At 40.2% G+C, this 15260-nt stretch overlaps 1 protein-coding gene across 1 annotated transcript in view; it reads right to left on the bottom strand.

Annotated features, from left to right (window-relative positions):
- The window catches only part of HCLS1 (hematopoietic cell-specific Lyn substrate 1), a 32082-nt gene extending 18830 nt beyond the window's left edge, over window positions 1-13252 (bottom strand). The window contains exons 1-4 of the mRNA XM_090277153.1: window positions 13125-13252; window positions 10598-10681; window positions 9968-10041; window positions 542-671 (exon numbers count right to left, since the gene is read on the bottom strand). Coding sequence (XP_090133279.1) covers window positions 542-671; window positions 9968-10041; window positions 10598-10681 — 288 coding nt within the window. The 5' untranslated portion in view covers window positions 13125-13252. The remainder of the gene's footprint in view (window positions 1-541; window positions 672-9967; window positions 10042-10597; window positions 10682-13124) is intronic.
- Between the last annotated feature and the right edge of the window lie 2008 nt (window positions 13253-15260).

Raw genomic sequence — 15260 nt, forward strand, 5'->3', positions numbered from 1 at the left:
CTTAGACATAACACAGAAACATTTAAAAGCAGTAAGTGATTTTAAAATATATTTTCCCCTTCTCTACTTGTGCTTCCTGTCTCTTCAGTCTAGGAGTTATCAGGTGGCTGGACACACTATAGCTAGCCCTTCTCAACTCTTGGGTTCCATTTTCTACTATAGTTTATGTGTTGCCATAGAGGAAAAAAAATACAAATAATAGTGGACATTCTATTTCAAAGCCCAAATAAATATTGTACTTTTGAACAAGTTTTAAATCATAAAACCAACAAATGAATGAATCTTTCTTTCTCTTTTCCCTTCCTTCCTTCCTTCCTTCCTTCCTTCCTTCCTTCCTTCCTTTTTTCTTTCTTTCTTTCTTTCTTCTTCTTCCTTCCTTCCTTCCTTCCTTCCTTCCTTCCTTCCTTCCTTCCTTCCTTCCTTCCTTCCTTCCTTCCTTCCTTCCTTCCTTTCTTTCTTTCTTTCTTTCTTTCTTTCTTTCTTTCTTTCTTTCTTTCTTTCTTTCCTTTTTAATTAAGCAAATATCTCCCTTTCAACTCACCTTGTCCATTCGGTCTCTTTCCACACCAAACCGACCTCCATAGCCGTGGGATGCTTTGGGCCCTGATTCCAACTCCTTCTTCTTGAGCTTATCATGCTCCTCAGACACTTTGTTCCTAAGCTGGTGGATGCTGGAAGTAAGATAGAGACTCATCTAGCACAGGAACTCAACAAACCCTCCTTCCCAGAAAAATGGAAATCTTGAGGTGTGTTCTGTTTATTTTTAGCAAAAACCTGAGCCCCAAAGTATACCAGAGCTGGGTCTGGGAGTAAGAGATTAGTGTGGCCTGCATACCATAGCCTGATTCTCTAGGCTGTTATTTTGCTTACTAAATAACTTGTTGATATTTAGTTCCATTTTTCAGGGAGTAAGAGATTAGTGTGGCCTGCATACCATAGCCTGATTCTCTAGGCTGTTATTTTGCTTACTAAATAACTTGTTGATATTTAGTTCCATTTTTCATGTTCCTAAATATTAAAGGATAATGATACATATATTCTAGTAATTGGGGAATTATTTTCCTTTCTGAATGGATTTGCTTTCTAGCAATTAGGTACACTATCCCAAGAAGCACAAAAATATTCACAGACACTTTTATCCATATAATCTAGTCTCAGGAGTCTACCTTAAGAATTTTAAATATGGAAAAGCTTAATGTCTAAAGATATTCACTGAACAATTGTATACAGTTAAAGCAAGAACCAAGAAACAACTTATATGGCTAATAACTGAAGAATAGTTAAGTAAATTGCAATATTATCTTTCAATAGCATACTAGGAAGTCACTTAAAATGATGGTTATGAAAAATTAGCACTGGGAAATTTATCTACATATTAAGTATATTGTATATTTTCTTGTCAAAAATGAATGCCCATCACCCCCATCAGGAAATCTGAAGAGAATTTAAAATAAAAGCCAATTAATAAAAAGCACTGTTAACACTAATTGTTACAACACTTTGAAGCTCAATTAACCTTGACTTGGGACACCTCCCTCACTAAGAGAATGTAACACCAAAGGGAGGCATTCTCCTTATTCACTTCCATCTTTGCCTTGAGGATAGAAAGCACCTGTATATGTTTGTTTGGTTTGAAGATATGAAGTGATAGCTCAGCACCAGCAGGACTGATACTTGGACACATATAAAGACCCCTGGGGCTTCTTGGGAACATTTGGGTAAGAGAAGCCTAAATAAAATAACTGACTTCCTAAAGCAAGAAATGAATTTTTAGGGAATTGAGATAGTGATGTTACTGCAACTTCACTAGCTCAGGAAAACCAGATACATTGGTTACAGGTAAAATGGCCAAATCTTTGATGGAAGAATAGAGCCATCTGGTGGCCTTGTAAACCCACCAAAGGTCTTTTTAAAAAGCCTTCTCAGCTTTAGTCACAGTTAATTTTAGAAAACTGGCTTTGAATCAGATGAAACTAAACTCACTGCTGGAAGAACCCTCTGTTCCCATGTCTGCTTTAAACCCTCTGGCAGCAGTGAAAGCAGAGACCCTGTGTTGCTAGTTCAACAACACCAACAACTTTAGAACTGTCTGTGTCAAAGAAGACACTGGTTCCAAGAACATGTAAATGACTGATATTTCCCAACAAACATACTCAGATGAAGAATAAGAAAATGGAGCTAAAGATTACTTTTAAATGTGAAAAGTCTGCAAAGTTTTAATGAATCCAATGACTGTTACATAGGTCATAACTATATTATAGTTGAAAAACAGTTTTTAAAAGAGATTAGAAAATGAGATTGAGAAATAGCACCTAAGGGATGATAGCAAGGCTAGTCAGAGGACCATGCCAATACATAATATAATCTGAATGAAAATGTTGGGGCCAAAGAAGACCAACTTCTTATCAAATTCTTTAGAATATAGCTGAAGCAACTTTAAGTAGGTCTTAGTTGTATCAGTCCCTCATTCAAAAAATATTAATTAAATATTAATTAAACTTTTGAGTGTGAGGCACTGTTAGGCCCTGAGGACACAAAGATGATTAGTATATGGAGATAGTGATCAGGTAGAAGAGAAAGAGAAGAAAACAAAAAATTACAATTCAATGTGCTTAGTGGCATACCTAAGAAATGTCATGGTCCCAGCATTGGAGAAAATAAAGCCTCATTGCTTTTGACTGTGCAAACCAGTAAGGGTTGGGGTAGTGGAAGAAACTGTGGTCTCTCAGCAGAGTCTGTTTTTAAAAGGGCCCCCACGGTCCTAGAACATCCGCAGACCCACTCACTCTGGGAACGATGGCCAGGGCAACAGCTAGAGAGGCGCTAGTCCCATATGAAGTGGGAGAAGTGCCTGGAACAGGGGCAAGTGCTGAGCAAGTGGCATTGTTCCCTCTCGGACCCCTCAACACACAGCACCACAACGTGGTGAAATGGGTTGCCCTATACTGATAAATACCTAAGGCTCCTCCCCATACAATGTAACAGGAACAACAGCTCTGATTAAGACACACAGGCAAACACAGACAGAGAGGTATGGCCCAAAAAATAAAACAGATCAAAGTTCCAGTGGGAGAACTAAGCGACGAGCAGATAGCCAACCTAACAGACACAGCATTCAAAACACTGGTGATAAAGATGCTCACAGGCTTGACAGATATGCTTAGGTATGGCAAACACAAAATGGAAGAATGAAGGCTATGCTAAATGAAGTAAAAAAGAAATCCACACAAAACCAATGGTGAAGGAATGAAAACCAGGGTTCAAATCAATGATTTGGCATAAAGAAGAAAAAAACAGTCAGCCAATACAGAATGAGGAAACAAGAACTGAAAAAAAGTGAGGAGTGCCTTAGGAATCTCTGGGACAATTTAAACGTGCCAACATCCAAACCATAGGGATGCCAGAAGGAGAAGAGGAAGAGCAAGAAATTGAAAACTTCTTGTGAGAAAATAATGAAGCAAAACTCCTCAAATTTGTTGAAGGAAATAGACATACAAGTCCAGGAAGCACAGAGAGTCCCAAACAAGCCATACCCCAAAAAGACCACACCAAGACACATCATAATTAAAATGTCAAAGGTTCAAGATAAAGAGAAACTCTTAAAAGCAGTAAGAGAAAAGCAGAAAGTTTTCTATAAAGGGGTGCCTATAAGACTATCAGCTGAGACTTCCAGCCAAGATGGAGGCTTAGACAGACACGCTTGGTCTCCCTCTACAACTAGAGAGGAATACAACTACTTCAAAACAAAAGATAACCAGAAATTCCAGAAAATAAAACTACATGGAAGCCCAACGTATGGAGTTATAAACCAGCAGTGCTTGTCGGGTGGGTAGGAGGGGTGAAATCAGAACCGGAACGGAAAGGTTGGGCGGTGCTGTTTGTGGTAGCAGCAGGGATAGTGGCAGGGGGTGCAATTCCGGCGGCAGTCGAGTCTCGGCAGCTTGCGACCCCAACGCTGGGAAAGGCAACCCCCCATTGTCAGACGGAGAGGCCGAGAGGGCAAGGGGATGGATTCCGGTCTCCTAGCAGAGAATAACAGCAGAAATCCATCTTAGACCCCCGCACCCACACAAAGTGCCACAGCGCAGCGAAAAAGGTGGTGGACCACCGCCAGTTGCTGGGTAGTGATGAGTACATGGGGCTCCGTCCCCTACAGCCTGCCCAGGAAGCAAAGCAAAACACAAATCTGTCAAAATGAAGCAGACAACAATTGAAATCCCGGTGACGCAGCTCACCAGGCAGCAGATGAGAGACCTGACAGAGGAACAAATAAAAAACCTTTTGGAGGCTCAGTTCAGAGCTATAGTTATAAGGTGGCTTACAGAGTTAACAAAAGATTTGGAACAAGACAGGGAAGGAATGAAAGTCACTTATACTGAAACAAGTGAAAACACATATGAGACAAGTGTTGAGGAAATAAAATCCAGAGATCAAATCAACAAACCGGAACATAGGGAAGGAACAAACAGTCAACCAGTGCAGAAAGAGGAAACAAAAAGTGAGGAAAGTGAAGAGAGGATCAGAAACCTCTGGGACAGCTATAAGAGACCGAACATTCAGATTATAGGATTGCCAGAGGGCAAAGAAGAAGAACTAGAAACTGAAAAATTATATGAAAAAAATAATGAAGCTCCCTGTTTTTTTTGAAAGAGCTTATTTCTACCCACCCTGAAATAATAGGACACTGTAGATAAAGAATAATTTTGTTCAGTATATATAGCCAAATGTTATCCTGAAACATACACTTTAAACAAACCTGATCATATTAAAGATTTTTCTGATTGTTCCTCCACTGATTTGCAAGAATCTGTTATATTTTCTATTTTTTGTGTAATGTCACTTTGGATCATTGAATAAGTTTAAGAACATTATGAATAATTATATCTATAGCCCTATATTTATTTGGATTTTTATGAAAATAAAATTCAAAGTTCAAAACTAGTATTTATATAATACATAATAGAATAAAGACATAGTTACTTTTCTAAAACTATAGGACAAGAGAAAGAAGAGTGGAGACTTGGGTGTGTTTTTATTAATCACGTACTGACTTTTGAGTAATATATAAAATAAACTTGTAATTTTGACCCATGACTTATTTAGGATTTATTTCATCAATTAGTAGAAAATGCTTTTTTCAAAACATACAATATTAAGCAAAGAATTATATAACCCTCGCTAACCCCAACCTCAAGTATTTAAGGGTATGATTTGTTATTTATTCAATGAATATTTTGTAAACATTAATATTTCACCAAAAGTCACATTACCTGATAACAATATCTTTTATGCCCACATTAGAGTACCTTTTCTTCCCTTGATTAAAAATATAGATAAATTATAATCATTGCTACAAAGAAATGTTTATCAAATGAAGTTTGTTGCTTATAGGAATATTTATAGGAATGCAAATACAACAGCAGTTGAATAATATACCTGGAACATATTTTCACTAGAGAGAGAAAAAAGAATAAATAAAGCTCAATAAAACACACACACACACACACACACACACACACAAAAGAACTTCCCTAACTTGGGGAAGGAAATAGACTTACATGTCAAGGAAGCACACAGAGTTCCAGAAAAACTGGACCCAGGGAGAACAACTCCAAGATACATTATAATCAAATTGTCAAAAATTAAAGATAAACAGAGAATCTTAAAAAAAGCAAGAGAGAAGAAAAGAATCATGTACAAAGGGGTCCCAATTAGACTATCAGCTGATTTCTCAAGGGAGACCCTGTAGGCAAGAAGGGACTGGCAAGAAATATTCAAAGTAATGAAAATCAAAAACCTACAGCCACGAATACTCTATCCAGCGAAACTGTCATTCAGAATAGAAGGGCAAGAGAAAGTGCTTCCAGGACAAAATAAAACTGAAGGAGTTCATTAGATCCAAACCACTATAATATGAGATGTTAAAGGGACTTGTTTAGGAGAAGGAGGATCAAAACTATGGACATTAAAATGAAAACTGCATCACAAGAACCAACAACAGAAGCTAGGGAATTGAAACAAAGGCAAACTAAATAGGCAACGAGAGTGGAAAAAGAACTATAGGTATGGGGAATATACTGGGGGGAGGTCAGCAGGGAGGGGGAAAGGGGAGAGGGAGGGAGATGGTACATGAATTAAGAAGCATAGTAGGAGGGAATGGAGTAGACAGGACGAGGTTGAGAAGATATGCGCAACCAATGGACATGGACTAAAAGAAGGGGACAACTGGAGGGAGAGGGGCCGCCGGGTGGAGGGGAGCAGAGGAAAGGGAAATTGGGACAACTGTAACAGCAAAATCAATAAAACATATTTTAAAAAAAGAGACTATCAGCTGATTTCTCAAAAGAAACTTTGCAGGCAAGAAGGGACTGGCAAGAAATATTCAAGGTGATGAAAAGCAAGAACTTACAACCAAAATTATTCTATCCAGCAAAGCTATCATTTAGAATGAAGGGCAGATAAAGTGCTTCCCAGACAAGGTGAAGCTAAAGGAGTTCAGCATCACCAAGCCATTATTATATGAAATGTCAAAGGGACTTACTAAAGAAAAAGAAGGTCAAAATTATGAACATTAAAATAACAATGAGGGCAAAAGGGTTTTGGACAGGTGTGACATGCCTTGCACACCTTCCTCCAAAGAAGCCCTTCTTTCCCCTAATGTGGGACATTGAAAAATTAATACCTGCCTTTTGTCATCTAGTGGTTATGGATTGAATGATGTCTTTTAACCCTTTTGCCGAATCTGTAGCCCCCAGAATACAACAAAAATGCCAGCCTGTTAAACCAAGCACGCCATTGTCTGGGGACAGCCAACTGACCTGGAGTCTGCACGGTCCTTCCCCATGTGGGAAGGCCACCGTCCCCTCCACACTGCCACTCTTATTAGGGATTTCTGGACCCAAGGGTAGGTAGAACGATGACCATGTCCAGCTTGAAGCAGCTAGAGGAGCTCGAGACCTTCACCCATTGTCCTTTATAAGATTATAAAGGGTCTTAAGTCTGAGAGGGAGGGATTGTTATTTTTTATTGTTAAAATAATTAATTAATTAATTAATTAATTAAAAAAGAATATATGAAAGGGTGAAGTGGGAGAGGTTGTATGTACGACCCATGGGCATGGACTTTGGGGGGCTTGCTGGGGGAGGGGGATGCTGGGCGGAGGGGAGAAAAGGGGAAAAAATTGGAACTATTGTAACAATATAATCAATAAAATATACTTAAAAAAAAGAAAAATAACAATGAGGTTGCAACTACCACCAACTGAATCTGAAAAATAAAAACAAAATCCAACTAAGCAAGCCAGAATAGGAACAGAATCATAGGTATGGGGATCATGTGGAGGGTTATAAGCTGGGAGGGGGAAGGAGGAGAAATGGAAAAATGGTGCAGGGATTAAGAAGCATAATTTTTAAAAAAGCATAATTGGTAGGTACAAAATAGATAGGGGGAAGTAGTTAAGAATAATATAGGAAAGGGTGAAGCCAAAGAACTTATATGCACGACCCATGGACATGAACTAAGGGGCGTGGGATTGCTGGAGGGAAGGGGGGTACTGGACAGAGCGGGGCAAAGGGAAAAATATTGTGACTACTGTAATAACATAATCAATAAAATATACTTAAAAATAAAGGAAAATTTCTGTATTATTCCATCATATGACATTGTAAGACAGGCAAAACTAATCTGTAGTGACAAGAAGCAGATCAGTGCTTACATCCATCCAGGAGAGGGAATGGGGTATAAAGAGGCACAGGAGTACAAGGGTGACAAGAAGATGGAGAAAAGGGTAATGGCCCTTGAAAACCAGACAGTTCCTAGTAAACACTGAGCTGCTTGGAGGTTCCTGGTCCAAGACTCCTTTATACAATAGGTGAGGGATAGACAGTATAATTTGAGCTATTCACCAAATTACCAAACCACTCCCCAAGCTAAATGTATTTTAGGCAGGCCTAAAAAAGAAAGATCATGGTGTGGGGGAGGGTAATGAAATTAGTGTGAACCACAATCACTTCCTTTTCCTGCTTTGAATCATCTCAGTTCTGCAGCTACTGCTCTGTCCAACTTCCCCCTCTTTCCCATGGACCTTATGATTCCCATCTGATCATAAAGATTGCCTGAGCCCACACTAGCCAGAGAGAATCCTAGAGGACTTACTGCTGGAAGTCCTCTAGAGGTCTTGTTGACCCCAGTGGGAAAACTGAGAGTATGAAAAGAGAAGTGACTTATGCCAGGTCGCCTGGCTAGTCACTAGCAGAGGCTGAACTTGTATACCATGGTAGTGTGGATAAATGGGAGGGGAGAAGGTTTTGTGTAACTATCTCCACTATTTATTCTCTCATATGTAGACCCAGAAGCCTAAAAAGGGAACATGTAGGGTCATTTTTTTCATCTCCCCAACTGCTGCCAGGATTGCTTGCTTTGTTTAAGAATAATATTCATTAAAATTACTAAGATAAACCATTTATTTCTGGTTAAACAATGCATAGTACCCAATATTAGCAAATTGTATAAAAATATGCCAAGTTTTCACAGTGTGTTGCTTGTGCAACATGGCCATCCACTGACATTTTAAAATCTAGGGGAAAACAGGTTAAAAACACTGTTGTTATGGTGGCGGGAGGGGCAGTTAAAATGGAGCTTAAAGCTGTATTAGTTTTGCAAATCTGAGTGTAGTTGTCATTTTTTGCTTTTTATTTTTGCTCTTATTATACTGTTGATAGTGTTACCTTGCTACTAAAATTGGACATTCTGATACTACCCAAAGTAGGCAGCCCTGGTTAAATAATCCTGAATAATCCAGGAAAGAGAAGAAGAATCTCTCAATCTGAATATACAATATGTCCCACAGAAACCCTTAGATGTGCCTGTAAGTCCCTTCTCTCTTATGGCATCAGAGGGTTTTTTTGTTTTGCTTTTTTTTTTTAGTAAAATTTTGGGTCATAATCTTTAGGTCCTCTAAACAACATTACTAAAATAGTTTTAACCAACAGGTTTTCCAAGTGTCACATTTCCTCATATCACCTTTTGTAGCTTCCAACTTCTATCAAGTAGCCAAATACAAATATTTGTTTTAAAAACCATTCAGACTGGAGTTGGACCTGATATTGTTCTCTTTTTACAATATTTATTCTGAGTGCTTTACCTTGATATCTTAGTGAATCCTCCTTGGCCCATTTGAAATCATCCTACATTCCTGATGTACATTTATATTTATGTGAATGAATGGACGAGTGGATAGATAGATAGATAAAGTGTGATATAACCACAGCATTTGAGCTACTTGCTCTCTGAATCCCTTATAATGGACCCACTTGGGGAAACAGCATAGTTGTTAAAAAATAAAAGAGAAATAAAAGAATTGGGGGGATAAGAGCAGAGACATGAAACATATATGTATACAATGACATACATACATAGGAATACACAGGGGCAGATTCAGGAAAAAACCGGGGTCGCAAACACACAATGCAGTGTACAGATGATGTGTTATAGAATTGTGCACCTGAAACCTGGGTAATTTTGTTAACCATTGTAAATGCAATAAATTAGAAAGGAAGGAAGGAAGGAAGGAAGGAAGGAAGGAAGGAAGGAAGGAAGGAAGGGAAAGAAAGAAGGAAAGAAAGAAAGAAGGAAGAAAGGAAGGAAGGAAGGAAGGAAGGAAGGAAGGAAGGAAGGGAAAGAAAGAAGGAAAGAAAGAAAGAAGGAAGGAAGGAAGGAAGGAAGGAAGGAAGGAAGGAAGGAAGGAAAGAAAGAAAGAAAGAAAGAAAGAAAGAAAGAAAGAAAGAAAGAAAGAAAGAAAGAAAGAAAGAAAGAAAGAAAGAAAGAAAGAAAGAAAGAAAAAGAAAGAAGACCACAAAGACACATAGACACAAAATACCTCCTCTCTCTCCTTCCACTCTGAGTCTCCAAGTTTTCCTTGGGCTCTTCCCACATCCTTTTCCCATTCCCTAGTCCATTTGGCACCTACTTGATATGCTCTGTGCGTCCAGAGCCCTCGATGGTCTTGGCTCCCCACCGTTGCTCCTTCTCAGAGATGTCATTCTGAAAAAGACAGCACTCAGCCATAAGTGATGGCAAGAGATGTGCCTCACTGAGAGAGACCATGCAGCTGACACACATGCCCTCCATGTCTCCTGCATCTGCTGCCTCCTTCAGTCAGATGCCTCTATGTGTACCCACCTGCCCCCATGTCAAGTTAGACTGGCGAGCTCTGAAACCTCCCTTCCTATGGCATCCCTCACACTTTCCCCTTCAGGTCTCCTACCACTTCAGAATCCCCTCAAATTACAAATGTCCAGCCCAAATCCTGGCTCATAGGCCCAAAAAGACCCAGAATAACCTTTCAGCATAGCCTGTCATAGCCCATCAATCACAATGTCAAACTCCTCTCCTTCTCACCTGTCTCATTCTATCCTCAACATCAGCTATCATACACGCCCCACTCATTACAGCCAACCGCCCTACCAGTCCGTTTTGTCATGAGGCCTCTCCCAGCCCCAGAGTGTCCTTTTTCCAAGTCCCCTGAAAGGTTACAGAGTGGCCCCAAATGCCTCCTCTCCGCCTTTCATTGCCCAAGCAAAGCCATTTCCAAACTCACCACAAAGTCAGGGTCTGTGTCCCAGTCATCACCCTGGGTCTCCACAGAAACAGATACCTCATGTCCTACTACAGACTTCCACATCTAAGGGGGACAGAAGATGACAATTAATTAGAGGGAAAAAAATCAAGAGGAGGGAAAACAAGAATACTGAAGTCAGTGTTGTAGCAGGTCAATGTTTATTGCCATTTTTTGTTAGAAGATAATAGAATCTGAGGCAAAGCAGATGGGAGTTTTAGGAAACTGCCTCTAGGGATTTATTTAAGACAAGCAACACGGCCTGGGCACACCTAAGTGTGGACAGAAGTCATTATGGATGTAGGTAACACGAAATAACCTGGGTGTCAAAAGCACTGGGATCATTCATTTGCCAAGAGACCAGCCAGGCAGAGGCTTGAAGTGGTAATCAATGAGGGGTGCTAGAACATCACTAGAATTATAGCACCATTTCACTCAGGTTTCTACATATGACTCCTTTTAGAGCTGTCAAACCATATATTTCTTGAAAAAGTGAATATCTACATGTCTCTCTACAACCTGCTCAACTCTATTAAGCAATTTTCTAACCTCTAGTGCAAGTGCTATCCCACCTCCACTCAGACCAGCCACTGAATGCTGGCATGAGGTCAGTAGGGCTGAAATTCCTACACTGGACAATGCATGGGAAAGCATTTGCTGCTGGGAATAAGCCACTTGTTCTTCCATTCAAAAAAAGTTCAATTAAAATTTGAAAGTAGATAATTGATGTAAAAATATCATGTAATAAATCCCTCATTTTGAACATTAGAAGTTATTATATTGTTATTAACTAAATAAATGATAAAGAACTGCTTAGGGAACACCCCTTGGACGGAGAACTAAATTGTTATTGTACTGAGGCATCCCCAGTGTTTCCACCGGTTCTGACAATTATGCGTGAGGAGCGGCACAGTTGCTCTGCATCTGTGGGTTCCCGGATCTTGGTGCAAAGAGGAAACAGGCAATGCTCATCTTCTCTGATGGCCACTGAGACTTCATGACCCTGATACCACTTGCTAGCTGGCAACTCCCTTGCCTCCCCTTCCTACTCAGACCCCTCATCCCACTGTGTCTTTCCCATGCTCTCCACTGTCTCTTAAAGGAGTCCCTCTTACAACCACTCCCGGGATGCTGCAGTGTCTCCACCCAGGCCCTCAGACTTTCCCATTTTCCTCTCCACTTGAAAGCTCCTCCACGCTCTTTGAAAAATGCCTTGGAAACCAGCCGAAGGGAAGTGTGTGGTGGATTAGTTAAAGAGATGCAAAGAAGACACTGGAGAAGTATTGTCTAAGTCAGCTGCATTGTGGGATGAGTCACTGCTGAGAGCAGCTCTACCTTCCCCTGTGAGGCAACGATTATAGATGGAGGGAGGGAAGGTAGACAAGACCTAGGTCCTGGCCCCTGGACGCCTCTGCAATAAGAGGACTTCACACAGAAAACCGGGAAGGAAACATTTCTGAACTACAGTATTCATGAGCAATAAGAAAGCAATGCGGACAGATGGTCCTGTTCCCTTTCCTGCTCTTCCTCAACCTGACTCTCCCATAAATCTCCCATCCTCGTGTATTTTTGAAACAAAGGGAAGTTTCTGAAACAGAGGCAACTGAATATCCTTGAGCTACTGGCCAGAAATAGGGAAAACAAGGCGTACTATCTAAACGTGGGAGACCAGAGAGTGACTTGGCGAGGCATGGTGCCAGGATGTCAGGAGCCGCCAAGGGCTTCATCATAAGGCTGCCTTATAGCATCAGTGAAGTACATGGACAGGAGTCAGAAGATCACCTAGCTCTATTACTAAGCCCCTGTGGGAACATGGGTAAGGGGATCAACAAAGAATGTGTACTTATTTGCCAGGTAACAGGGTAGACGATTTACAAATATTAACTTAAATAATTTGGTAAATCATTGAATGTCTCAGATGCTCAGTTTTCCCCCAATGGAAAAATGAATAGAGTTTAACCTAGATAATCTATAAAGTTCCTTCCATTTCTGACATTCTGGGAGCCTGTGACCACAAAGCCACAGAAACAAGCCCTAGTCGCACCATCATCCATTTGGCCTCCATGATCTCTGGGTTCTCAGCACTGGTGCACATGAGCTACTACTTCCTGATCAATTATGTCATTTATATGAATTGTGTCTCCCTCCTAAATCATACGCTCTCCAAGAACAGAGACTGTGTCTGCACCTCCTGTGGCCCTCTTCCCAAGTCAGTGCCTGGGAGCAGTCGGCCTTAAGAGAGGGTTGGTAGACTGTCTGCAGAAACCAGGGGTCCTGGATTGGATGGCTGCTGAATCATGTTCCCTGGGCTCCAGCCCCCCACTTCTGTTTCCGTGCCCAGATTCATTGTCCACAACCACACCCACACAGGCCTTCTCGCCATAAAAGGTTAAAAGCCTACTACTAGCGGTGGCTTCATCTCTCAACAAGGACTAAGAGCCAGGCAGGTTCTTCTTACCTCAGCTCTTGCCCTGTGCTCCCTTACTTTCCCACTGCTCAGAGTACCCACCTCCAACAGTGCGAGTGTCTGCTCTAAGCTGCCAGCTCCTCACTTCGACACTTGGCTCCTTCTCTGGCTGCTGCCACTTCCCAGCAAGAAAATGAGCTGCTGCTTCAGTTCCGTATTCAGGTTTTCTGTCATTTCCTGCCACCGTGTTCTCGCAGCTACTTCCTGAAGTTTGAGTCAGTTACTTCTGCTTAGGCACTTAAACAAACAAAAGGACTAAATGCTTCTCTGCCTAGTCTTTTGCAAGGCTTTGAAGGTCATAGGGAAGTTAAAAAAATGCTCTTACTCTCAGAGTTTTATCTGGTCAGGGAAGCAAAACATTCAACCAAAACAGAATTTGTGTACTAAATATGTGGGCAGTTGCATGTGTTATAATAAAGGAATGTAGACAGTTTGGTAGTGGCTGAAGTAATCAAGAAAGGCTTAATGGGAAAAATAATTTTTATGTGGATCTTGCAGGGTAAGATTTAAATAAATTTGCTTTTACATTATCCACAGCACTTAAAACTGAGGTTTGCATATAGTAGGTGCTCAAATAAATATTGATCAATTAAATGATGAAAGGGAACAAGTCACAGGGGAAAGGCAAGGCATGGAGGGAGAAAAAAATTTTGTTTAGGGGACAGTGATGAGTCTGAGCTAACTTACAGATAGATTTGGTTTCTAGTATGAAAAAGACTCAAAGAACTAGGTGTTACCAGAGGATGGCATTTTGTACTACTGTTCATCAAGATTTGCTGCCCCTCTCTTCCTTCATAAAAGTCAGACTTGCTCAGGTAACTTCCTTTGGCCACTGAAATGTGAGTAATAAAATACTGGGTTGGCAAAAAATCCGTATGGTTTTTTCCATTAAATAAGTTTTCATTTTCATCAATAACTTAATTGATTTGGTATTTTGAGTATGTCAGCTATCTCCCACGTGGTATAATGTTGATTGTTCTCAATTAAAGTCTTGATTTGATTGCTATCAACTTCAACTCGTCTACTCAACCATGGAGCATCATCCAGTGAGAAACTGCCAGCATTTAAATTTGCAAACCACTTTTGACATGTTTGATCAGTCACAGCACCTTCTCCATACACTGCACAAATCTTTTTTTGCATTTCAATTGCATTTTTACTTTTCTTGAAATAATAAAGCACAATATGCTGAAAATGTTTCATATTTTCTCCCATCTTCAATGTCAAAATGGCAACACAAACATTCACTAATTTTGAGTTTTTTTTTAAAATGCAGGCTGATATGACAGCTGTCATAATACAATCAAACTGAATTGTTTTGAAGAAGTTAAAGACAACTAAGTGCTACTACAGCCATCTTATAGAAAAAACCAAATGAACTTTTGGCCAACCCAATACATCACTTTCTGGTGGAGACTATGACCAGAGCAAGCTCTGCCGTCCTTTTGCCCAGTGCCTACAACCTGCAGTTCTCCAGAGTGGGCCCATTCTCAGGTGGGAAGTGTGAGGGTCCCCAAATGAGAGTGGCAACACTCAATCTATTGTGTGAGGGAGTTGGAGTCTTTGACTACAAAATAATCCTTCGTTATTTTAGCTACTGAAAATTAGGGGGTGTTTATAATTGTACCTGACTTAGCCTCTTCTAATCTTGATTAAGGTGGAGTTGTGACCTGATATGCTCAGTAGCGAGCTCCCCAATGGAGTAAAGGAGACTGGGTGAAACTAGTCTAAGACACAGAGGAGGGGATTTCTGCATTAGGAATAGATTTTAGTCACTTCCAAATCCAAGGATTCTATGACTGGGGGAGTTTTATTTCTTGAGCTCTCTTATTTCATAACCTATTTATTGTTGTAGCACCAAAATTATTTTAAGGATAAGTAAATTTGTAGATGGGGAAAAGAAATCTCAGCTCATTTTGAGTCCTAATTCAGTGTTGAAAATAGGAATGATCCAACCAGATGTTGTGATACATCATCCAGGTAATATTTCAAGAAAACATAAAATTTAATTAAAGATGACACCGACAAACTTTCTCTCTCCTTAGCAAATGTCCCAAGTTCATTCTCAATGATAGACAGTGAACTGTTGTACATGAAACAGCATGGACTTTGAAGACAGACTTGGTTCAATTCACTTGTATCTTGAGAAAGCGAGTTAGGTTTCTCAAGCAGTAACTT

This window comes from Furipterus horrens, unplaced genomic scaffold, assembly GCF_987537825.1.
Source record: "Furipterus horrens unplaced genomic scaffold, mFurHor1.1.pri manual_scaffold_1, whole genome shotgun sequence".
NCBI lineage: Eukaryota > Metazoa > Chordata > Mammalia > Chiroptera > Furipteridae > Furipterus > Furipterus horrens.